Source organism: Zootoca vivipara, chromosome 1 (genome assembly GCF_965207765.1).
Source record: "Zootoca vivipara chromosome 1, rZooViv2.hap1.1, whole genome shotgun sequence".
Classification (NCBI taxonomy): domain Eukaryota; kingdom Metazoa; phylum Chordata; class Lepidosauria; order Squamata; family Lacertidae; genus Zootoca; species Zootoca vivipara.
In genome coordinates, this window is record NC_142582.1 from 24,962,079 (window position 1) to 24,988,594 (window position 26,516).

General features: G+C 42.5%; 1 protein-coding gene across 1 annotated transcript in view; it reads right to left on the reverse strand.

The window, feature by feature from the left end:
- The window catches only part of LOC118083386 (uncharacterized), a 40,606-nt gene that overhangs the window by 10,105 nt on the left and 3,985 nt on the right, over positions 1-26,516 (reverse strand). The window contains exons 4-29 of the mRNA XM_035111758.3: positions 25,525-25,584; positions 23,829-23,882; positions 23,227-23,271; positions 21,840-21,866; positions 21,605-21,649; positions 20,910-20,954; positions 19,035-19,088; positions 17,003-17,071; positions 16,539-16,607; positions 14,593-14,661; positions 10,961-11,029; positions 10,314-10,382; positions 10,153-10,221; positions 8,877-8,945; positions 8,414-8,485; positions 7,587-7,655; positions 7,406-7,477; positions 5,967-6,035; positions 5,446-5,514; positions 5,249-5,317; positions 5,050-5,118; positions 4,319-4,387; positions 3,726-3,794; positions 2,629-2,697; positions 1,434-1,514; positions 533-568 (exon numbers count right to left, since the gene is read on the reverse strand). Coding sequence (XP_034967649.3) covers positions 533-568; positions 1,434-1,514; positions 2,629-2,697; positions 3,726-3,794; positions 4,319-4,387; positions 5,050-5,118; positions 5,249-5,317; positions 5,446-5,514; positions 5,967-6,035; positions 7,406-7,477; positions 7,587-7,655; positions 8,414-8,485; positions 8,877-8,945; positions 10,153-10,221; positions 10,314-10,382; positions 10,961-11,029; positions 14,593-14,661; positions 16,539-16,607; positions 17,003-17,071; positions 19,035-19,088; positions 20,910-20,954; positions 21,605-21,649; positions 21,840-21,866; positions 23,227-23,271; positions 23,829-23,882; positions 25,525-25,584 — 1,626 coding nt within the window. The remainder of the gene's footprint in view (positions 1-532; positions 569-1,433; positions 1,515-2,628; positions 2,698-3,725; positions 3,795-4,318; positions 4,388-5,049; positions 5,119-5,248; positions 5,318-5,445; positions 5,515-5,966; positions 6,036-7,405; positions 7,478-7,586; positions 7,656-8,413; positions 8,486-8,876; positions 8,946-10,152; positions 10,222-10,313; positions 10,383-10,960; positions 11,030-14,592; positions 14,662-16,538; positions 16,608-17,002; positions 17,072-19,034; positions 19,089-20,909; positions 20,955-21,604; positions 21,650-21,839; positions 21,867-23,226; positions 23,272-23,828; positions 23,883-25,524; positions 25,585-26,516) is intronic.

The following is a 26,516-nucleotide window of genomic DNA, read 5'->3' on the forward strand; positions in this document are numbered from 1 at the left end:
TGGAAGTTCATAGACTGCCTTTTGTGTGTGCAGGGGAATATTGTAATCCCAATCTGATGCTGCAGCACATTTCTTAAAATACAGGATTTATTTCCATCTACTCTCTGGAGAGAGCTCCAGAGACACCAACATCAGCACACCTGGAACTGAGATCTGCACCTCCTTCAGCCCAGGTCAGTTCACTCTACAGCACCACTTGGACAAATACACATTTAAAAGTTGGTAAGTTTCCTGCGAAAACACTCCTTTATTTTTGTGACTACTTCTTCTAGTGTTGTATGGCTACATTTAAAAAATATGTCTACAATGTCGTTTTTATTTCATTTGGCCTCCTTTATCCCCCTTTTCCTATTAGCCAGGAAATTATAAAGAAATACTCTGAACAACATTGGGTATTCAGTGAGCTTTCTCTATATATGCCTTCTTCAAATAAAGCATTAAAAAAAATCTTTCACAGCTGCTCAGTGACACATACAGAGATTGAGATAATATTGCATAAATGAATTTTCTTTCCAAAATATTAATTGCTTACTGTTAGACCTTGCTCGCCCTTCGCTCCGGTTCTGCCCTAAAAAGACAATCATTCATTAAATAACAATAGCATATTATTATTTATGCGCCATCCATCTGGCTAGATTTCCCCAGCCACTCTGGGCTGCTTACATCATATCTAAAAACATAAAGCGTTAAAAACCTCCCGATACAGGGCTGCCTTCAGATGTCTTCTGAAAGTTGACATCTGAAGGGAGGGCATTCCCCAGGGTGGGTGCCACTACCAAGAAGGCCCTCTGCCTGGTTCCCCGTAACTTTGCTTCTCACAGTGAGGGACCCAGCAGAAGACCCTTGGAGGAGGACCTCATGCTGAACGATGGGAGTGGAGACGCTCCTTCAGGTACACAGGGCCAAGGCTGTTTAGGGCTTTAAAGTTCAGCACCAACACTTTGAATTCTGCTCGGAAACGTACTAGGAGCCAGTGAAGATCCTTTAGGACTGGTGTTATATGGTCCCAGCGGCCACTCCCAGTCACCAGTCTCTTAGAACAATCTGTGGGATGATTTCCTTGCTACTGTTTTAAGGTTGAAAATGTTTTATGGTTTTTATTTTGCTGTGTTAAGTAAGTCACAGCATGATTATGAACAGTTCTGAGATTTTTTTAAAAATCAAGAGCAGTATATAAATGATTTTAATTTTTAACTAGCAAACAGCATAAGGAGAAAAGAAAAGAACCAGCAACAAATACTTGTGTGGGGAAAGTAATTTGGAGAGGAGAAATCTCCTGGGAGAAAGGAGTATTTAATGCTTTCCCTGCTCTAAATTGTTCACCTTCATGCCACTCCTCCCACTCCCATGGAGTTCAAACGTGTGTCATTTGTAGTTAGATGATTTTTTAAGTGAAAAAGTATCAATGATTTCTTATGCATATTATTACATACAGGTTCTCCAGCTGAACCAGGGTCACCCATGTTGCCCTTCTCTCCTTTTCTTCCTCTTTCACCAGCAGCTCCACGATCACCCTTGGAATTAATTACACAACGTCCGTAAGGCATCACATTAATCACCTCTGTTTGAAATAACATGCACTGATAGGAAGGACTAGATAGTATTATGTCGAAGTTCCCTACATTTTGCAGCAGAAACGGACTCTGCCATAGGAATTCCAAATGCATACATTAAAAATAATGATGCATGACTTGATAGGCCTGATCCATCCTAATTTCTTGACCGCTTAGCACATCAAGACATAATTAAAGACCCCAAACTAGCCTATCCACCAAACCAACTCCCCCCTCCACCCCCAGCAGACTTGGGTGTGGAAGGGAGAGTACTCTGGCACTTAGAGCATGATATTGTAGTCAGTGGCTGTATAACCGAGGTGATTTTCTGGAATAATCACAACCATTCTAAGTGGTCAAGGTATGAAGAAGCTCCTTTTGAGTGAATTGATTGGTGGAACCCGTCATGCAGGCAAAGAGGCAGCAGATGGTAGGGAGCCTAGATCTCTTTTGCTCACCAGCAACAGGGGTTCGGAGACAGACTGCCCCTGATATTAGAGCGGGTGGCGCTGTGGTCTAAACCACTGAGCCTCTTGGGCTTGTTGATCGGAAGGTCGGGGTGAGCGCCTGTTGCTCTGTCCCAGCTCCTGCCGACCTAGCAGTTCGAAAGCACACCAGTGCAAGGAGGTAATTAGATACTGCTGTGGCGGGAAGGTAAACGGTGTTTCCGTGCACTCTGGCTTCCGTGACAGTATTCCTTTGTGCCAGAAGCAGTTTAGTTATGCTGGCCACATGACCTAGAAAGCTGACTGTGGACAAACACCAGCTCCCTCAGCCTGAAGCAAGATGAGAGCCACAACCCCATAGTTGCCTTTGACTGGACTTAACCATCCAGGGGTCCTTTACCCTTTTACCTTAGAGGTAGTAAATAGTCATCATGACCCATAGCCATTAATGACTATATTTAATCCCTTTAATTTAAAATTGTGTAATCTTCTCATACTGTATAATATAATTCAAAATGCCCATAACATTAATTCCACTGCTTTTTTTTGTTTTAAATAGATTACGAGTAACTTCAAACAGCTAAACTGGGTAACAGGTAGAAACCTTTCTGCAGATTTTGATACCATACCTTGGGTCCAAGAAGCCCTTCTCCAGGAGCCCCACGGGGTCCTGGCATTCCTTGAATTCCTTGCTCACCCTGAAGGCAAGGCAGAATCGTTGACATTTATTGTCTACCCTAAATCAACCTTCATTGCTTACACCAATTTGATTAAAATTTTAGGAAATTGATTTTTATTTGAGCTGTCTGTTCATAAATAAGCTTACACTGAAAGACATTCCAGCAAATGTAGCACTTCACGCAGACTGAATTCTGCATATGTTCTCCTTCGTGCCACATATTAATATTTTCATCACTATGTATGTTAGTAGTGCAGATCCTGTGACCCACCTTGGATCATGACTCAGTAGTGAGCAGCAACCCACCAGCTGAAAACCAATGGAGTAGGCAGTGGCAAAGGGCTACAGCACCTTGTGGCCTTCAGTATGTTTTTGGATACTCAGGACCCATCAGCTCCACCTTCCATGATCAAAGATCAGAGATGATGCAGCTCCACAGATTCCTCACCATTAAACTGCAGGTTCCTCGCTCCTAAATCTCAGGTAGCTGAATGTCACTTGTCTGTGTAAGGTTCTGGATGCTGACGCTCAGGGGTTTGCATAACTAGTTGGCATGACAGAGTCTTCTCATTCATTATCAGAATTAACCAGACAAATTGTTCCACCACCATGCACCCCAGTCCCACAGAACAGGGAAAGAGATATCAATCTGTCAAACCTTTTCTGTATCAGGGCTGCGTCAAATTGGGTCAAATTAAGCCACAAGCTCCACTCCTGGTAGTGCCCTTCCATAAATTCCTTTTAGTTTCAGCTTTGCGATCATACTCCCCCTGGAACCCAAAGGCTGCCCAGTGGTTCATGGGAATGATGCCACCAGATTGCTAGTCATCATCATTTGTGGTTGGAACTATGATGGTATCTGATTGTCTTCAAACCTCTGATTTTCAGACTTGATTAACGACAACCTTCTTGGCAAATGCTTTTGGTCTGGTTTGTCTTTCCAGTCTATTTCAACCCATAACGAAGTTTTTAACTTCTCTAAATTGCCAAAAACTGAGCCCAACCACCCAAATTGCATGCAAAACTGAATGCAAGAAATGTTGATACCTTTGGTCCTTGGATACCTTCACCTGGAGGTCCCAAGGCTCCAGGTGGTCCTTGTTGCCCAACATTGCCCTGAATAGAGAAACAGCATAGCATCCTTAAACGTCTGCAAAATGTGATAATCATTGCTACATTTCACACCACTTCTACTTAAAATGTTTATGAGATACAAGTGGGTTCTTGAGAGTCCATGGCTGGCTGTCAATGTATGGTGCAGCTCGATCCTAACCATATATCTGCTAAGAAGTATCACTATCACTTGATTTCAGTGGTATTTACTTCCAAATAAATATGTTTAATGGTTGTCTTAAACGACAATCCATACACCACATATCCCAAATTACTCTAAATGGTCAATGGATGATGTGGTTTGTGAACTATTGACTTTGACCTGTGTTGATGATGATGTAAATTGGCAAATTAATTTAATTAGGACTTTGGATTAACTTTTTGTCTCTGTCAATGCCTGTTATTTATTATTATTTATTCCTAAATTAATGCAAAGATTATCACAGCTGCAGAGAGACAGGGAAAGAAGACAGTAATAATTATTCCTGAAAATATATGTTTCAATTTACGAAGTAATTATAACTTACTTTAGGCCCTGGTAGGCCTTCTCCTGCTGGACCTGGGGGACCAGCTGGTCCTCTGATACCGGGATCACCCTAAAAAAATTTTTTAATATAAATTTTCCCATTGTCCAGTTTTACTTTTTCATCCTTATTATTACTTCTATCATGCTAAGCAATCAATGTGGGAAGGGAACATTAAGGAGAACAAATTAAGCAGAATAAAAAATTCAAGGCTCGAAAAGGTTTAAAAGGCACCACAGAGGGAAAGGTAGATAGATGATAGAGAGAGAGAGAGAGAGAGAGATGGAAATGTGAAGTTTATATATCAGGGCAGTAATATTTAGCTAAGAACAATAATATACATTTTCCAACAGTATTAGATAAAAACACTACAATCATTTTTAATAGAATACAGTGGAACCTCGGTTTATGCCTACCTCCGTTTACAAACGCCTCCGTTTATGAACGCCGTGGACCCGGAAGTGTTTACTTCCAGGTTCCGCGGCATCGGATGCACAGAAGTGATCTGCACAGCTCACACATGCGCAGAAGCAATCTGCGCAGCGTGTGCAGAAGCGCTCTATCGGCACTTCACGCATGTGCAGAAGCATGTCTTTGGCGAGCGAACGCCTCCGCGGAATGGATTGCGTTCACAAACTGAGGTACCACTGTAAACCAAACTCCTGTTAAGAAGCCTTACAGCCTAACTGGGAAACTGTAATTTTATAATTTTACTTTAAATTACCAGATTTTACCTTTGGTCCAGGTAACCCAATCCCTTCAGGGCCTTGATCTCCTTGAGGTCCTGGAAGACCTGGAAGACCCTGAAATCAGAAAGTAAATCGGTTAACTATTAATTGCTTTGCAATGAAAAATGCCCCATATTCCCCAATATGGTGGCACACATTATTGAAAAATGTCCACAAGTAGTTTGTCAAAATGGCATTTGCTTACAGGTGGGCCAGGGTACCCATCTCCCTTTGGTCCAAATGGTCCTGGTGGTCCTGGATGTCCACGATCGCCCTATTTGCAAAAAAGAAGAACATATTCACATTTATCAACACTTATTATTGCCAGATGCTTATTTTCTATTTTTTAATTTGTTTGTGTTTTTTAAAAAATTTAAATGAGTATACCAATTTGGTTATTACCTTAGCCCCAGGAATCCCTATTCCCTGTTCTCCAACTGGGCCAGGAGGTCCTGGTAATCCAAAATCACCCTTCAATTAAAAAAAATTACACATATAACCAAAAATATACATATGCAACTGCAGAAGTGATTTTTGAATTTTATGTACTATCATTTTTAAAAATGAATTTAAGGGCTGCTACAAATGTCACAAAATTCCTATATGAAATAGATTACAAGTCATGCACAGGTGATGCTTGTAAACACACATTAATTCTATGATGTGGAGATGGTCTTTCGTTTGGCCAGCTCTGATTGGCTTTTTCCCCAGTGCATACACAGACCTGTGTATGTTCACGCATGATGATCCACATTCAGATTTTGCAACGGTTTTGACCAGACAGCGTTTTTCCAGTAGAAATCTTGCCATACTTGGTGCTCAGTAATATCTCTGATTCAAGGACTGTTGTAATTGCAACCGTTACTAGGCTCATTACTATATCCAGACTGAACATTATGAAGCAACAGAAATGAGGCTGTTACCTTTGGTCCCATAATGGCTCGTCCAGGGAGACCTGGCATTCCAAGACGCCCAGGTGTACCGGGTTCACCCTACCAATATAAAACAACAACAACAATAACAATGACTTTGTAAAGGAACAAAACAAAATTAATAGAAGATCACCGAGATGTGAAGCTTTTTTCAAAGCCTCACTCCTAAGAGCTCACCCACCCTTACTTTTTTGCCGTGCATGTTCTTGATGCAGGTCTGAGCTTTAAAGCTCTGTATCCAAGAGCTCTCACCTCCCTCCTGTTGCATTCCCCAGGAAAACCCATTCTTTAACCCCAATCAGAACAAACAGCAAATCAGGTTTTCTGCAGATTGCCATTAGTTCAATTCAGCAGTAAAGAGCAAGTTTTCCCAGGGGACGCATCAGGGTGGGGTGGGGGTGGGGCGAAGCACTCAGGCACAGAGCTTTAAAGAGCAGACCTATGCCTTGAAATGCCACATAAAATGAAGTCAGGATGAGTCCTTGGTTTAGTGAGGGCTGTGTTTTTACTGTGGGCCTTTCTAGATTGGTGGGTTATTTTTGTGAGTCTCTTCTGAAACTTCTCTTATTGGCACAATAATCCTGCATTAATGGCGGATTGATACTGAATCATCCACACACCATACCACTTAATCAGCTGTTCAGCAATGCTTCCCCAAGCCACACCACTGTTGCTTTCTTGCGGGGCATTTTTGCATTACAGTCCGACAAAAGCAGGATGAAAAAAAACAAGAAAACCCTGCATAACATTTGTAGTATGAAAAGTTGCAGAATTTTGCCTTCACCCCAGTGCAGTTCCCCTTTATTACATACACAGCACAACAGAACAATGATCTATCCCCTCCAACAGCATAGAAATCAATATGGCTCACCTGACCCAACAACCTAGCTCACCCCCCTCACACAAATCAGCCACACCGCAATCAACTAAACAGAACCAACCAACCAAGCTCAGGAACCCCTAACCTCTCGCAATATCAATAAAAATAAATAAATACATAAACAAAGAACTTACCCATGTGATGCTGACACCCCTCTCCCGCTACACTAAGAATAGGCAAAAGAGTGAAAGACCAATATCCCCATCTTTCTCCCCTCTATAGATGTACCATTCCCTGTTTGTCTGTTTGCTTTGTAACACAAACCCCCCAATAAAAAGTATTTTTATTTTTTATAAAAAAGAAAACTATGGAACAAGTACTGATAAAAAAGGAAGCACCACAAAACATTTGCAGTAGCAAACAGTACTGAAAGTGGCATCGTGGATGGCCATCCAGGTACTTTCATGAGCACAGATAATCACAAATGCATAATAAAAAGGACTTCTGGAGGGGCTGTTGCCTTTCCTCCCTTGGCAACTGCTCCACCACACCAACCTCTGACACCAGACATGGTAATAAATTAAATTAATAGGAATAAGAATAAGAATACTTTAGCCCCTGCAGGTCCTGGCACTCCAGTTGGTCCTGATAATCCACGTATACCTCTTTGACCTTGATCACCCTAGGAAAAAGTTGTAAAAGCTGCTTTATACAGAAGCTACTTTAACTTTCTCATAGAAGGTAATAAAAAGCACACATAATTCCATGACCAATTATAATTAAATCCTTGCCTTTTCACCCTGTATTCCAATTCCAGGAGCACCTTCTGAACCACGGGGGCCAGGTAATCCTGGTTCTCCCTGCAAAAGAAAAAATAATTTGGTAGCATATCGTTGTATATATTGGTGCAATTCAGCGGCTAAAATATTGCTCTGTGAATCAAGAAGTCCCTGTTTGGAATTCCCCCCTTCACCCAGGACTCATTGAAGGCCCCTCCAGACTGGTGGGTTTTTGTGTGTGGGTTTTTGCAGGTGTATTCTGCAATGTGTCATTCAAGCAATAATAGAGAATTAGCAGTGAATTTATACTGGGCCATTCACATATCATTCCATTTTATCTGCTGTTCTTCAATGCTTCCCCAGTGTTACCGCATTTTTGCTGTCAGGAGGGGCACTTTTGCACCACAGCGCAACAAAAGCAGGACGACAACAACAACAACTCTGCATATTATTAGGAGAATGTATATGTTAGGGAAACTAGCATACCAAAATTATTTATACGAAGAAAATTGCTTGCAAAAATTTGAGTGTTTTGCAAAATTGCATAAAAATGTGTCAATTAGGAGAAATTCACATTAAATGCTGAGGATTTTTGAAAATAATAATTTCACATTGCTGCAGGAATCTGGACAAGGGAATTGAAAATTGGAGGGGAAAAAAGAGGAAGTGAGAGAACTGAAATTGGCAAATACTTCCATCCCTATCTCTGTGTCCAACACATCACATCACACAAAACTAATCCCTTGGCTATAGATGAAACCAGCCTAGATTTGCCAAATGGCATTTACAGTAATTCTTTTAATTTTAGAAACAGACATGCTCAATTAAAAAAAGCAAACCTTTTGGCCTGGTGCTCCATCTTCTCCTGGCAGGCCAGGTAGACCTGCTAGTCCTGAAGAACCTGGTTCCCCCTAATGTCAATGAGAAATGGAAAGTTAAGAATCACAAATAGAGCCCAACTGGATCAGACCAAAGGCCCATCTAGTCCAGCCTTTTGCTTTCTCAGTGGCCAACCAGATGCCTCTTGGAAGCTCACGAGTAAGACACAAGCACAGCAGCATTCTCCTCACTTGTGATTCCCAGCAAATGTTGCCTCTGATATTTGAGGCAATATATAGCCATCATGACCAGTAGTTCTTGAAAGCCTTTCCCTCTCTCTCAGTTCTCCTAAACATACAATAGAATTAAGTCCTCGAACTTTAAATACACAGGGCTACTAATGCAATGCAACAATAATTAAATGCCTTTTTATAATGCAGTTTTATACAGTTTTAATATACAACTTTTAGAATGCTACTTTACCTTTGCTCCAGGTTCTCCAAGCCCTCTTTCTCCCGGAGCTCCAGTTTCTCCCGGTAAACCTTGATCACCCTTAAACAAAACAAAATGATTTGAAATGCTTGAGCAACATAAAAAAAAACATCTGCTCCAGGGGCGTACCCAGGATCAAAATGGGGGGGGGGCAAGCCATGGTCGTTCAGGGGTGAGGCTAAGGCACGGGGGGAGGGGCCATGAAGTGGGAACATGGGCGGGGCTACAGAGTCCAGTTGAAACAGACTCCAGGAAGAAGTTTCATCCTGGGCGCCACCCCGGGGGAGAGCACACATGTGCGGCGGTTTCTGTTCCCGAATGCCTCGGGCGTGTGCAGCCGTGGTGGGGCTGGGGAGGAGATAAGCTTGGCGAGCTGCTGCCTTGCAGGATTCAGCCAGGGAGGGAGGGGGCGGGGGAGCCACTTTGCAGGGAGCTGGCAGGACTCGCTGGGGCGCCCCCTAGAGGCCAGGCACCCTGGTAACCCCAAAGGAAATGACAGCTCTGCGATGTGTCTCCAGCTCTTCAAGGGCTTCATCAACTCCATGGCCACCGTGAAGCAGGATGATTTAATTATTATTATTTGTTTCTGGGGGGCAGCTGCCCCCCTGCCCCTCGCTGGGTACGCCCATGATCTGCTCGGCTTATTTCATCTTCAGAGAGAGACGGTGCGAGTTCATCAATAGAGAGCAGCACCATTTCAACCACTATATACTTGGCAAAATTGAAATGATAAAAACAAAATCCTGAACACCTTGACAGGGCTTCAATATCACACCAAGCTATGGTTTAGTTTTATGTGCATGAGCCCAGCATGGCTGAGAAGAGGAAAATCAGAGGCTACCACTTCGGTTTTCAAGTTTCTGTGGTTTCTTATTATGCCCAAACTCAACTCCCAACCACATTTGTTGTTGATTACACTGCCCACATGTGAGAAGTTTGCTTGGTGGGTATTTCTGCCAAAATCCCACATAGTTATTTAAAAATCAAGCAGTTGCAGTTCTGGTTGTCAGCAGAGTGACTGAAATAAAGAATACGGAACCTGGTGAGAAAAGAAACTGGAAACGCTCAATAATACATTATAGAAGGAGAAATAAAACACAGGGGGAACTCCTTCAGAGCTACTTTTTCCTTCAGCTTCTCCAGTTGTCAAATTTCAACTATCTTGCTCATCACAGCCAGCTCCCAGCTGACTAGAGTCTCCAGCCAATCAGAGTCTGCTGTCATGCAGACCAATCACAGGATCAAACCCAACACTGACTTGGCTCACCTTTGGTCCGGGCAATCCCTGTCCAGGTGGCCCTCTTGGCCCTGGTGGTCCTTTGGGGCCTTCCACTCCCTAGAGAAGATGTCAGAAAATGAATCCTGCAGAAAGAGTTCTCTCAGCAAGGCATAAGCAATTTTTAAATACCCGCAAGCACCAAAACTCACCTTCTCTCCTTGAAGTCCAACACCAGGTAATCCAAGAGGCCCAGGCAAACCAGGCGGGCCAATTTCACCCTTATAAACAAAGCATTGTTACTTAATACAAAATATAAATGCACGGAAGCCCTTACAAATTACTTAGGCTGCAATCCGATTCCCAGGAGTAAGCCCCACTGAACTACCGTAATTGAAACTTAGTTATAATAGACACATATGGGATTGTGCTGTAAATATTCACTGGGTACAATTTGAAGCAGCTCCTTCGAAGCCAATGGCATAGTCTCAGTACAGAGACGTTGACAAATGTATGCTATATTTTCTTAGGATGCATTAAATGCCAGCCTTTTATAGATGCTGTCTCAGGCACAGTAAGGAACATGTACAGTCTTTTCTTTTTGCACCCCAGAACTTAACTTTCCCACAGAATGAAACCCTTCTTATTTCATCTCACACTTTACTATGAAGAGATGTTAAAATGGGCTTTGGGTAGTTTATTGGGCATAAATCTATCTGCGAACTACAGTATTGTTCAATCGCCATTGAAAAAGCAAATTCTTTGTTTTGCTTCATTACACTCTTTGTGACTAGTATCAGTCACAGGTCATTCAGGTTTATTTAGACTTTGCAAATCCCCTGGCATATTTACTGCTCACCTTTTCACCCTTTATGCCAATGCCTGGTTGGCCCCGGGGTCCCTTTGGGCCGTCAAAGCCACGATCTCCCTGTATGGAAAGACAAAATTGCATAGAGGTTAGATAATGTGATCTGCGCTTTATCCTTAAAGTCCTGTTTAGTACAAATGGACTGATTGCTGGCAATGTAAGGATATAATTCTAACATACTAAGAATGCAAAAGGCAGTGCTTGAAGTTGATTTTCTCTTGTGCATCAAAGAGAGTTCCCCGCCCACCTGATGAGATCACTGTTGAATTTGAAAGTCATTACAAAGAGATGAATAAAATGATTTATCTTCTTTCCATTTCAAATGTTTATGTTCCGGTCTTGAATACTCCATATTGATGGGAAGAATTCAGCGCTTGCCATATAACAAATATGGCTTTCTTAATGTACATGATTCATCTACATAAAGATTCACCTATTGCACACTTTTTGGCAATGTTATGCTCTCTTATAGTGGAAAATATTGTTATTTATTTAAGGTGCTTAGACTCACCATTTTTGTGTGAAACCAGGGTGGTTTCCAGTAATTTAAAACTGCAGATGGCCAACAGCACTATCACCTGCCTAGGGAGGGGAGGAGCCTGAATTTTCTTCCGCTTCGACACCCTCCATAAGGGAGAAGAGTTAAAAGGTTTCAGACAGGTGATTAGTGCTGCTAAAACTGAAAGTACCAACTCTCTGTTAAGCATTGTGTATTGCAGACCCATGTGCAATGTGCTCCTGGGGAACAGGTGGAACAAATTGGCACAAAAACATTTTGGAGTTGAGAATTAGCCACAACTTTAGGCTTTGGCTTCAGATGTTGGGTGTGTATTCTGTATCAGCCTCCTACCAGATGGCTGGAGTTTTGAACAGGGTCACACCACCTCAAGATGCAGGTCAACTAAGCTGCCCCATTCCCAGGCCGCCATTGGAAGTTCTAAGGCCCGTCCACTCTCCATATGGCTTCAGGACATAAACTTCCACTCAGATCCATTTACCAGGGTACCCTGAGATATTGAACCTGCTCAAGGGCAGGGGTGATGTACCAACTCACCCCACCCCTGGAAACAGACTCAGGATTCAACCCAATGCCTCATCTACCACACAAGCCACTGGATACAGAGATCCACCACCGGGGAGTCCATCTTCCTATTCCTTTGCACACTGTGTTCTTGATGTAGCCAGAGATGCGGGTGGAGAAACCCCCTTTTTTTCTCAACCACATTACCGCAGCCGGATCAGGCTATTGGTATCGACAAGGAACAATCTTTTGCTTCTAATATTTCTTATATGCATTTTGAAACTTCTTGTTTTAAAATAGTACCCGTCAATCTTGAAAACAGGCCAGGTTCCTCCTTTTGATAGGTTTGATTTTGTTTAAAAACGGGAAATTATATAACGGTAACATTATAATTTCCCTAGATAAGAAAACACTTGAATGTACAAAGATGGATGAGAAGCCTTACATATATCTGTTGACATGTCATCCTTGCTTTTCTGAAGAATTAAGTTCTATTAACAGTGGAGTTCTGGCTAAATGCCAGATTGGTTAATTACATTTGTTCTGCCTGTTTAAATCTCCTTTTTGTAGTTTCAGTTTGTTAATGCATTCTTTACTTCACTAAGCTGTTGTGAAGTGTTGCTGTGCGTTCTCAGGGAAGCAATTGCTTCATGTCATCCCAGGAATGGTTTGATTTCTATAGGCATGTTCAGCTTTATATATAAAAAGAGAGATGAGCTGAATTTTTCTTTCTTCCTGCTACTGGCTGCATTCCTAATCATATTGATTTGAAAAAGTAATTGTTGGTTCTGGCTTTATACACTTTACTTGTGGTTTTAATGTGCAAGTGTACCCTGGCTTGGGACTTTGGGATGGAGGATGGGTCATAAATAGTTGACAAAAATAAAAACATACCAAAGATGCTATAAGATATGATAATAAAACCATTAGGGATGTGAGCATTCCTGCGGAACCACAGCACTCATGCAAAGGAAGGTTCCCATGGGTGGGCAAAAGGTAAAGGGACCCCTGACCATTAAGTCCAGTCGCGGACGACTCTGGGGTTGTGCGCTCATCTCGCTTTACTGGCCGAGGGAGCCGGCGGTTGTCCGCAGACAGTTTCCGGGTCATGTGGCCAGCATGACTAAGCTGCTTCTGGTGAACCAGAGCTGCACACAGAAACGCCGTTTACCTTCCCGCTGTAGCGGTACCTATTTATCTACTTGCACTTTGACGTGCTTTTGAACTGCTAGGTGGGCAGGAGCTGGGACCGAACAATGGGAGATCACCCCGTCGTGGGGATTTGAATTGCCGACCTTCTGATCAGCAAGCATAAAGCTCTGTGGTTTAGACCACAGCACCACCTGTGTCCTGGGCAAAAGGTAGATAGATCCTAATCTACTGGGGAATCTCAGGGTGATTTGTAACAGATCACTAGGAATTATAGTCTAACAATAGCAACAGGAAAAGAAAAAACCCAACTTCTCCCCACTGCCTAAATTAGGCTATGAAGATGAAGAAAGCTTGAAGGGGAAACCAGGACTAGATTGGGGGGGGGGGCAGGATTGTGAGCCCAGACTCAGCACTGAAAACAAATTCCTGGGTTGAACATGTGTTCCGAGGCACCTTGTTCCTTAATTCTATGTCCTCAAAGCCTCCACTCCAAACCACTACTTTGCACCCAGGTCTGATTGGTGGACCTTGAGGTTGTAGTAAAAAAACAAAGTAGATCCGTCAAGTCTGAAGACTGCCCAGCCTTACCATAATGCTCTTACCCTATCCTTGGAGCATGCCCCAGGCAGTGCACCAGGTCGTTCTAGGGAGTGGGGAGCTTGCAACTCTATCTTTTCATCCAGCTTCCTCCCTCCACTTTGTTAAGAAATGTAAGTCCAGATTGTTGTAACAATCTCAAAATTTATCTCCTGTACCATGAAAATAAATAAAAACAGTTGAAAAAGAAAAGATAAGAAATATAAGCCCAGAGCTGATGCAGCTTGACTGAATGGAGTGGGATGGCTCTTTTTTTTACTGTGGCTAATGTCTTGTGCAAGGGACCCAGGTGGCGAAGTGGTTAAACCACTGAGCCTAGGGCTTGCTGATCAGAAGGTCGGCGGTTCGAATCCCTGTGACGGGGTGAGCTCCCGTTGCTTGGCCCAGCTCCTGCCAACCTAGCAGTTCGAAAGCACGTCAAAATGCAAGTAGATAAATAGGAACCGCTACAGCGGGAAGGTAAACGGCGTTTCCATGTGCTGCTCTGGTTTGCCAGAAGCGGCTTTGTCATGCTGGCCACATGACCTGGAAGCTATACGCCGGCTCCCTCGGCCAATAATGCGAGATGAGCGTGCAACCCCAGAGTCGGTCACGACTGGACCTAATGGTCAGGGGTCCCTTTACCTTTACCTTTAATGTCTTGTGCACACGGCTTCCCAAAACTGTGGCGGGAGAGCACTGAATGCAGAATAAATGGGAGTGTGTCCACACCCTAAGTGCTAAAGTTGCTATTGATGTTGAACAGGTCTCCAGCCACAGTGTGCAGGTTCTGAGGACTGGGCTACAATGAAAAGCAACACATTTCTTTGTATGTTTTGATAATTCCAAGTTTGAAAGCAAAACTCTTTTGTACCTTTGGTCCTGGAAGCCCTTCTCCTGGAGACCCCCTTTCTCCCTGAATACCTTGTGGTCCTTGAGGCCCCTGTAAAAATGTTTTTGAAAGCAAAATTCTGTAAATCAATAGCAAATCAATCAAAGTAGGATCTTCATACATCTTTGTGGTTTGGAGCCTAGTCTCAACCTGCCCTAAATTGCTAAAGTAATGCTATATTTATGAAAAGCAAAAGTAGCTTTTTTCATGATACATCAAACAGCAGACAGCTATGAACTCCAGGTATAACAAGTTATACTGGATTATGCTAGGAGTTCCACCCCCACTCCCACCCCACTCCTGGCACCAGTAAAGAAAAGGCTTAAACATGTGAGCCTGCAAGGTTTACCCTGTAATAGCCTGAAAATGCAGTCAAGTATAAGCTCAACTTTAATAATACAGTAGATTCTTTATGGGCTCACTCAAGCTTAAAGTTAAGCAAGTCTTTTAAAACAGATGCAGTGGTTTGCACACATTCTAGGGAATTCTTTCCATATTGTCTTGTTTGCTGAGGAGATTGTGTGTGTGTTTGGCAGAACCCCTAGAGCAGGGTTTCCCAAACTTGTGTCTCCAGCTGTCTTGGGAGACTACAATTCCCATCATCCCTGACCACTGGTCCTGCTAGCTAGGGATGATGGGAGTTATAGCCTCAAAACAGATGGACACCCAAGTACGGGAAAACCTGCTCTAGATGCATTGCAGAGGATGCTAATGACATAGGCCTACACATGTTCTATGGTGGAAACTCACACAGAGTGTAGGCCAGATCTAGGAGGAAATATTATAGTTTTGCATAAGTTGAGACGAACCCCCTTCCTGAAACAAACTCAGTATTTCCCTGCAGATGAATGTTTAAAATTTATTTCATAAAATGTATATACTGTGTTGATTGTAAACAACACCCCCCCACCCCCACAAGTGGTATACAAAATGGGCGGTTGGCACTGCCATTATAACTAAAGAACTATCAGGATCCTTTTGCTAATTAGTATGTTTCATTCTCACTTCCAAAGTTATGTTTGTATTTACTGTGGCAAGTTAGAAAATATCTCAGAATGAAGCAGATAAGTCGATGTATAAATATGAACAAGAAATTTGGGGGTTGCCAATGTGGTGACCTCTGATATTGTTGGGAGTCCAGCTCCCATCAGCCTGTGTGGCCAATAATCAAGGGTGATGGGACTTGGAGACCAGCAGTATCTGGAGGTCCACATATTGGCTACTCCAGAAACTGGATGAGTAGAATGTAAACATTTGTAGACCACCCCACCCCCACCCCCCAAACAGGAGTTGAAAATGAACATGCTATAGAAAAAGAGAACAAACAAGACAAGAAGCAGAAGGTGGGAGGCAGGAAGCCACAACAGAGGGATCATCATAGTCAAAGAGACGTGATAGAAATAACACAGTGGTCATAGTTTCCATAGATGGAAGACAAAAACACAAATGGAAGATGGAAGGAAAGAACACAGCTCAGAGACATCAAGGACAAGAGGTGGTAGTTGCTTGGATAAAAGAATGAAAAGACCAAGAGGTATCTCTTATTCTTCTACAATCACACTCCCATTCCACCTGAGCCAAAGAAAGAGATGGAGGGATAATAGAAGGAAGACCACTAGCCAGAAACACAAATGGGGTGAGATTACACAGCGCAGAAGAAACAAGAAAGCAATCAGAAAGAGAACGAGGTGAAAGATCTGGAACAAAGAGTTGCAGATCATCTCCATTAAAGTGATAACTACTTTGAAAAGAACTTGTAAGAGAAGCTGAATAAGAAAGGCTGAAAAAAAGTAAAGAACCAGGAACCAAACCTTGAGTGGATCAGAGCCACTCTTTCTTTTTATGTGCATTGGTTTTTGCATATAAAGGTGCAATTATTTGTTACTAAGGGATTTCCCCCATGTGATCTCCCCTTGCACAGTACATACCGGTAAACCTGGTTCTCCAAATCCAGGTGGCCCAACAGGGCCTGGTCTTCCTGTTAAACCAATGTCACCCTTCAGAAAAAGATACACGTTGTTTGGATTTGAACAAAATTATAGACACTGAAATGAAGCAGCATTCTTTGATTTAATACAATGATATTAAGAAGACTAGAGGGAAGCAAAACAAATCTGATACCTGTGATAATAACTTCATTTGCCCCTCTGTCTCTCTATATATGTCAAATTTTATTACCAATAAACTACTGAGAGTTACACCATTCTTTGCGTTGCCTCCCCCCTTTTAATGGTATGAATGTATTTGAACTGCATCCAGAATACCTTTCAGGTATTACAAAGACATCATTTATCCTTGTTTTAAGTTGTTTTGGTTTCTTTTTTTAATCCAGCCATATATTATTTCAGCAGCTGTCCTTCTGCACAGCAGGCTATATGATTGGCATTTTTACCTTGGGGCCAGGCAACCCTACTCCCGTTTCTCCAGTCAGTCCAGCAGGGCCAGGCAGGCCTCTTTCACCCTTTAGAAAATTGCAAAACAAAAGAACTGATTTAAACTTTTTGATAGGGTTTCAGAGAGAAGAAAACCTGCTCCTCCTCTTCCCTCCTGCCCTTAAACTAAGGTAAAATAAGCACACAACTTATGCGGGGGTTACGTCCCAAAGCCAAAATTGTATATGGTCAATTGGGGTTCAATGTAAACTGGGATTGCCAAATTCATTTTTCCTGGAACCTCACCCCCTTTAAATTTTTTACCACACGTGTAAAGCTGAATGTGCGCAAGTTAAATGCTCGTAAGTTGCGGGGGCATCGTTTTCCCAATATATATATCATAATGCTTCTGCCATGATAAAACTAGCAGATTGCTTGGAGTGGGAGTAATAAATGAAACAAGACTGGGAAACACATCCCAACATAGAAGGAATTGGCAGAAGTAGAAAAGATGGGTGGATTGTCCCTGTTGTGCCCCTGCATTGAACATTGGTTTGCGCCGCCCTGTCTTGCCCTGCTTGTGAATTCCAGTTTAACAAGGTTAATTTCTAAAATCAATTTTGGAATCAGAGCGTGCCCACTATGTTGCAGCTTTCAGTTCCTTTGCATCTTTTGCCCCTTGAACAATGCCATGGCCACACTGATACACTGCCAAATAAAGAAAAAGAAAAGCAGTCTTGATGTGACTGAGGATATGATTGCACCAATATTTTTTTAGTGTGCTATTTCATCAATGCACAGCAGTGCTTTTCGGGGTAGGACTGCTCACAGTGGGAGGTGTTGCAGCTGGGCATCCTGGCCCTTGTGGTGATCCGGCTTGGGGGGGGGGAATTGATGCCCCCCTCATGCCAACTCTGGCCACATCAGAATATGACACTAAAATTTAATTGGGGATGAAAGTAATAGATGCAAAATTGGAAATTGCCCACATGGAAATTGACCCAACCACATGTGCCCAACTTGAAGAGGATTTTACAATCAATCCCCCTCTCCGTGAGACTCTCAAGAAAAGCACTTTCGAAAGAGTCTAATGTGATCTTCTGGGTTGCTACATGCACAGTAACCGGCTTGAAAGCCAAACGCAAGCTGAATTGCTATGAAGACTGTTTTCCTCACGGAATACAAAACAGCATGGTAACAAAAAATAATCTCAAAGTGGAAGAAAGCAGTTGCGTGTGGATCTATTTCTTACTAATTAATACTCATGTACTGTCCCATTGTTGGGAGAGATGGCCTGGAGAAAAAAATAGCTTTCTCTTTCTTTTGAGAATAAATTCAAGTGTCATAAAAAGCCTCAACAAGGTGTTATTTATGAGCTGTGCTTTAATGGTTCCCTGCGGCTTAAAGCCATACAAAGCTTTGAATGAGCTGAAGTGCCTTGAAGGGGATTTTTTGTGTGTGATGTGGAATGTCATATGACATCTCACTGTTAAACAACAACGGAGCTGATTCCTGCTTCTTAGATGTTCCATTTGGTGGTTTTGCAGACACGGCCGGAAAAGTCAGTTTCAGCACAGCTAAGATGGATAGAATTCATAGCAGAGGAAATATCTGAATAGTAGCAACTTTTCCCTCAGGGATGGGGAGCATGTGAGCCTTTCCAGATGTTACCAGATTACAATTCCTGTCATCCTTGATCATTGGCCATGGTGACTGAGGTTGATGGGAACTGGGAGTCCAACCACACCTGGAAGGCAATGGGTTTCCAAGCCATGGTTTACAGGGGTAGCCAGTGTGGAAACCTCCATTGGTTGTTGACCAACAATTCCCATCATCCCTGACCATTTGTCATGATGGCCGGGGCTGACAGGAGATGGAGTCCAACAACATCTGCAGGGTACCATGTTTCTTTTTAATAGTTTTTGGTTTTCCAGTTTCATATGACGCGTGAACTGGGCCAACATGAGTGAAAGCAAAAGTGGGCCCCAAAATTGCAAAGGAAGAGGCAATCTCTAACAGCATTTAGAATTAAATTAATGTTAAGAGTCCTGCCTTTGATCCTTGCATTCCTTCAGGTCCTTGGTCTCCAGGCTGTCCTTGGGAACCCTGTTAAACAGGAAGGCATTTTTTTAAATAATAAAAAAAGACCTTGGATGAGTGCATCGTTAAATAGGAACATGACTGCTTTACTTCAATCCACACAAAATTGTTTATTCAGTGTTCAAATAATTGTGATATTTGCCTATTACGTTCACTTACCATCTGTTTATCCTGGTTTGTTTTGCATTGGTAATGATTACACTGCCTTTTGTTTCATGGCCTTCAAAAACCTGTATCATATGCATTTATTTTTCCATTTGAAGCACTGATCCGTAAGTTTCTTTCAATCTGTTGTGCTTTTAGCTCATAAAACCTATTACTAGCAGACTGGCAACCCACAAGAAAGGTATTTCAGCCTGCTGGAGAATCCTGACTTGCTGGAGAATCCTGACTTGGGCAAGAAAATGGCTGTGAAAAGGCTTTCCCTTCTCTGTGTCACAAAAAAAGTCCTATGTGCCCCCCCCCCGGTTAAAGGTATGTGAGGACTATAGAGACTAGATCTCTAAATACAGGAAGAAACAGAAGGAGGTCAGTCATTCATCAGCTTGTTAACCATGGGTTACTGATTTATTTCATTTATTAAGCACATCCCATAAAACATCCTGAAGTGATTTAACTATGAGAACACCAACAATAAAAACATATTTCGAGTCCAATACAAACACAGAGAGACATAAAAATCTCCACTTAAAAGCCTTGTTGGAAAAGGAAGGTCTTCAATAGCCGCCTTAAAAACGTAATACTAGAGATGGTACCTGTCTGATACGTAACAGGAGGTAGTTTCAAAGGGTAGGTGCCACCACACTAAAGGTCTGATTCCTACACTGTGCAGAACAGACTTCTGGATAAGTATCTACAGGAAGTCCTCACCTGCAGAGTGCAGTGACCAGTTGGATATAGATAACCCACAGTTCCAGGGACACAAAAAGTGATGGGATGGGGAGTTGGCATCAGTGACTGACAGCCAAAATATAATTCAGAGGAGGGACAAAACCACTTCCGCGCCTGCGTCGGAGGTGGAGTTGTGGGCGTCACGACCCAATCACGCACACAGGGGCTGAGCTCCCATAGCAATTGGGGGTTCCCACCCACATCATTCGAGGGCTGACCAATCCTGTCGGCCGGGGGGGGCATGTCCTGCTTCCTTTAAGCAGGTGAAGGGCAGGAACCTGCCCTCTTTCACCCTACTCACCAGCTGCATCGGTTCACCCGCCCACTCACCCTTTCGGATAGCTTTGACCTTGCTATGGACTTCGGTTGGTTGCCTTGGTTGGCCAAGGGGCCTGGTAGGACTTTTTCCACTTGGGCTAGCCAAGGTGTTTTTTTTTTTTTGCCTACCTCGTAGCAATTCGTCACAACTATTGGTTTTAGGTTTGGCATTGGAAATTGCATTAGAGCTGAGGAGGGCAGGTAGCGCCATTACCTGCCCTGCAAATGGAGGAGTATTCCGTTAAAGGATTCCGGGGGTGTGGTCTGGTCCGAAGCCTAGGGAGGTTAGGGCCATAAGGCACGCCCCTAATAGTGATCACAGGAGGAGTTCCGGTTGATGTACATCACTGGGCTCCTTACTGGTGGTTAACTCTTCCCAGACGTCCAACACATGGGTTGGCGTCGGATATAGACGGTTAGGGTCCAATGCCTAAGCCAATACCGCTCAACATCCATATCCAATAAAGTTGAGGCCTTTTTGCCCCTTTAAATCTATCTGATGTGTTGTGTGTCTTTATTCTCACGGGGAGGGAGGGACATTGCCACACAATTTAGCTTCAGAAAGATGGCAGCTAGTAAAGTCTTGAAGCAAAGCACTTCCACTCTCTGTTCATTTACCTGAAGACCTCGGAGGCCTCTTGGTCCACCTGGGCCTTCTGGACCCTGAGTGATAAGAGGAGAAATTATATGTGAGCCCATATACAGTGCAAAATATTACAAATCATGCAGTGAATCGCCAGCAAGGGAAAAACAAAATGATTCAAATATGGTAAGGATAATTGAAACATGGGCAGAAATGCTAATGTCAAACTAGATATTTAAAAATTCAGTTTGTATTCTCATGCTCTCTGCAAATATGTACCTAGCATTTCAGGACTATTTTCTCTCCAGTAAGTCTCTCTTTCTCCACGCCCCTACCCATGACACCCAGTGTGGTGTAGTGGTTAGAATGCCAGACATGGACCTAGAAGAATAGGGTTCATATCCCCACTCAGACATGAAACTCACTGGGCGACCTTGGGCTAGTCCCAGCCTCTCAGCTTATCCTACCTCAAAGGGTTGTTGTGGGGATTAAATGAGGTGAGGGATAACCAAGTATGCTACCTTGAGTTCCTTGGAGGAAAAGGTGGGCTATAAGGGCTAATTATTATTATAATGGTGATGTTTACAGTACACATTGCTCACACTACTATTGCAGCACTGGGCCTAGAATTTCTATGAGGCCTAGAAGTTCTATGAGCGGTACAGTTTCTGATTATACAATACAGATTACATTGCAATCTGATGTAGTTGACCATCAGATAGTTACTTACTCTGTCTCCTTTTATTCCTGGTGTTCCACATTCGCCTCTTTCACCCTTAGATTGAGAAAAGCGCAATCATTAATCTCAGAACTTTTGAAATATGTGTCATATTCTTGTCAGTGCTTTATCCCCCACCCATTCCCATTCTATTTCAGATGCCAGATTCTTTGTCCTCAAATCCAGTAAATCAATATGGCTGTATTGGTCTTTAGCATGCAGCACCAAGAAGGCGAAAAATCCGTACCTTTTCTCCTTTGTATCCAGACTTTCCCTGATGGGAAAAAGAAGAAGAGCAGAATGCATATTGATTAATTACAGTGGTACCTCGCTAGACGAATGCCTCACAAGACGAAAAACTCGCAAAACGAAAGCGTTTTGCGATTTCAATGGAGACTCGCAAGGCGAAGTTTCCTATGGCGCGCTTCGCAAGATGAATTTTTTCCGTCCCATAGGGTGCCTCGCAAGATGAAATCTCCCCCCCCCATCTTGCGAGGCACCCTATGGGAAACTGCACTTCAATGCGTTCCTATGGGAGCCGCTTCACAAAATGAATTTTTCGCTATACGAAGCGACTCACGGAACGAATTAAATTTGTCTTGTGAGGCACCACTGTACTACTGACACTAAACAATAATTACTAATTCTGGTTCCTGCCCCCTCTCCGCCCACGCTATGTTTTTAGCTGCTCTTATTTTATCTGTAAGCCGCGTTGAGTCCCTGTCAAGGGAAAAGGTGGGGTATATATACCGGTACATATATCAGCAGCAGCAGCAAAATTTATGGGAAGTACTAGGAAAATAAATCTTACTTATTAGTCCAAAGTTTTAGAATGGGTAACAGAAATGACAAATTTATTGGCTGGCTCCATCCAGACTGCTTTGCTTGCATTTGGTGATTAGGGTCTCTTTGCCTTTGGGGTGGGGTGGGGAGGCACTGCCCTCTCCCTCTGTTTCATTAGAAATCAAACCCCTAGTAATGCTTCAGAAGTTGCTCTGCAAATTTCAGAAGGGCCGCTGCTTTCCATCACTAGAGCTGTGTGATGAAAAACACTCCAGAAACAGCCCAATGAGCTGTTGTGTGTAGAATGAGTATTGTTTTGATTTATGCTTCAGATAGGAAAATATGTAATAAGAGCTGGTACTGCAAATGCCATTGCGTAGCATTGTGAGTGCCAACCGCCAGCCATTTCCCGTGTCATTCTAGTCCTGGAAATACGGCAGAAATATTGCTGACATGATTTGGAAGCACATGGGCAACCTGAATCACATGGCAGAGGTTTTATGTGAGACTTTAGGACTTGGGCGTAGCAATGGCTCACATGTTGCGAAGTTATTGTTCAAATTGGATCTTACATAACCATGAGCAGAATGAGCAGTATTATTATTATTTTCCTTTTTTTGCCCTTTGACATTGCTGCTTGCAAATTATTTTCTTCACACCCTTCTTTATATTCTCTTGCATTTTAAGAAGGCATACCCAAAAAGTAAAAAGGAGATCAATATATCTAATATATTGTAATATATATGGGGCAGATGTGTTTTTAAATAACATTGGAGTTTCCCTCAAAGCAAATAAATGCATAATAGAATATATACTGTATATATATACACACATATATAATTTTTTTTTACCTCTGTTCCATCTCTTCCTGGAATTCCATTTAAGCCTGGCTCCCCCTAGAAGCATCAGGGTGTTGGGTTATTACTTTGCTTAACATTCTGTAGTCAGTGAAAATGTTGTCCATTTAAGTTAAGTTTACATTATCTATTGCTGAACACAGATAGGAAAAATGTACCCTGCTGTTCAAACTAGCTCCATCTTCAATGCGAAACATAATTCATATTCAGAAATGTGGATGTTTTAGAACCGTGGTTCCCACCGTGGGGCAAACACCCCACAGGGGGGCAATTTGATTTTTAAGGGGGGAAATTCGAGAATGAGTTATTCACAGTTAATGGCCCTTTAGGCTTCCTCCACATGAATAGGAGTTCAGTTTTTGAATAATAAGAATTATATGTCACGGGGCCCAGGGTGCATCAGGATTTCAGAGATGCTTAGGTGGGACATGGCAAAAAAAAAAAAAGATTGGGAACCACTGATTTAGAATGATTTATACCCCCTCAGTTGTAAACTGCCATGTGGTGACTGAGCATGCTTTTATTTCAACATGTGCGCGTCTTAAATTACTAATGTTAACCAATGAGCATTTCAATTAAATCAAATGTCATGTCACCTTCACGCCCTTTGGACCAGGGGCTCCATCATCACCAGGACGACCCTTTTTACCCTGGAAGCAGAAAAACAACAGAGGGATGTTAAATGGAAAGCCTTGTGTTTAAACTTCATTGGTTAATTGCATTTTTAAACATGCAAAGAAAGGGGGAGACCCCTCAGTCCAGTATACCTGAAGGAGCGTCTCCACCCCCATCGTTCTGCCCGGACACTGAGGTCCAGCGCCGAGGGCCTTCTGGTGGTTCCCTCGTTGCGAGAAGCCAAGTTACAGGGAACCAGGCAGAGGGCCTTCTCGGTAGTGGCACCCGCCCTGTGGAACGCCCTCCAACCAGATGTCAAAGAGAAAAACAACTACCAGATTTTTAGAAGACATCTGAAGGCAGCCCTGTTTAGGGAGGCTTTTAATGTTTAATAGATTATTGTATTGTGTTTTTCTGTTGGAAGCCACCCAGAGTTACTATTAAGAAAATGATTCTATGATTGCAGGAAATAAGTAAAGTTCTAACGATTTCCCTCTCACCTGAAGCTTAAAAGCAACTCATGCTCCAATCAGTGCAAGAGCTACATTGGTCAGAATGCATTTTTCCGGGTCATTCTCAGCTTTCAGACAGCTCACTGGCAGATAATAATGTTTTTATGAACATATGTTTTCTATTAGGGTGTTTCCAGGTGCCCCTTTTTAAAAAATTAAGCATTCGCCCTGGGCAATTAGATGATGTTATGCTAAAGCAAGTGTTGTTGTTGTTGATGTTAATTACATTCATATACCACCCTTCATCTGAGGATCACAGGGTGGTTTACAGTATAAAAGCACAAAAATACATAACAAAACCCTACACTTTCCAGTGCATTTTCCCACTACTTGTTACAAATGAATAAATAAATAAATACATCCAATCTTTTGGGGAAGCAAATTTGTTGCACAAGACCTCCCAAGCCACTTACAACTGCACAACATGAGACTGAACCCCATCCCAAAGAGTCTAAGAGCTGGAAGTGCTCTTAGACTCTTTAAGGGGGAGACGACGACCATGATTTGATTCTAAGGGTGCTTCAACACTTGGCATTTAGCGTGGAATTGTCATGCTTTGCTCAATTGCTTTTTGTTGGGCATCTTCATGGCACCATCATCCAATCACTGCCATGCTATATTTTTCCTGTGGTTCTTCTGTCTTTTGTCAGACCACAAAGCAGTCCCTTCCAGACAGGTGTTTATTGTGAGAATGGTGATTCTCACGCACACAGGGTTTCTGTAACGTTCACACATCATTGGCACCAACATGCCAGCTTATATGCACCCCATCATATACTGCTGATTTTCCCTTTCCAGCGGCAATCTCTTCATCGAAAGCCCTTACATTTTCACATTCACACTAAACCATGGTTTGGCTCAGCATTACATTTCATTATAGCTGTTATGTAGGTAGCCCTCATCTGTACAGTTGAATGTGAAGGCTCTCCACACAATCAAGGATCCTATCATTTATGAATGAACATCTTGTTCTCTCTGGATACTCAGCTGTTGTCTCTGAATATGTATTTAATGAAATAGATACTACTGGTAATTAATAAAATAATGCCACCGCAATGAAAAAATAAGCAGTTTTTGTAAACCACTCTGGGGTTGTTTACAATCAAGTGGTGCGTAATTTTTTAATAAAATTAGAAGAAAGTAAATGGGGGTGGAAGATACTTACAGCAGGGCCAGGAAGACCCCTTTCTCCCTTTTCACAGTTACATATTGGAGGCTGGGGACACTTTGAATAGAAATAACCATACAAATTAATCATCAGCTTCCACCTAAGCAGAAAATTCTACAGCTCTTTTATTTTCCTATAACTTATTTATTTAACCACAAGTAGGAAAGATCTAATCTTGAAACAGTACTGAAAATGGATGCTGCTTTACGGTACTGTTTTCTAATCAATATTTTCACAGTTCCCCCACAACATAGTCAAAAAATACATTTCTCATTTCATTATTCAACCCATGCTTCTTGTTCATGTTTCAGCTGGTGCTGAATTTTGCGTTCCCTATTGAAGTGATAAATTTACAAATATCTCCATTTCAGATTCTTCTAGTAGTCCTGGGTGAACTATAGCTGGACGGAATCTCAAACGTCTGTGTGGTATAGAAGTTCTCTGACAACTGTGATTCATTTCTTTTTCATATACAGCAGAGTTAAACCTTGGTCTTTGCTACCACAAGATGTTGTGACTGCCACCACCTTGGATGGCTTTTTTTTAAAAAAAGGGATGAGACAAACCCCTCTTTCAAGACTATCCATGTCTACTAGTCACGATGACTGTATTACATCCAGGATCGGAGGCAGCATGGTTTGGAAAGCCAATTTCTTGGCACCACAAGCAGGACATTATAATTGTGATTGTGTCCAGCTTGTACGTTTTTCATACGCATCTGGTTATCCACTGTGAGAAGACAATACTGGACTAAAAAAACCTAAAATGGCCTCTGGCATGATGGAGGAAGGATCTTCTTATTTTCTTATGTGACACCCTTGGGTGTTAGTATTAGGTATTTTCACTTATAGATTATAAAGGTAAAGGTAAAGGGACCCATGACCATTAGGTCCAGTCGCAGACGACTCTGGGGTTGTGGCGCTCATCTCGCTTTACTAGCCGAGGGAGCCGACGTACAGCTTCCAGGTCATGTGGCCAGCATGACAAAG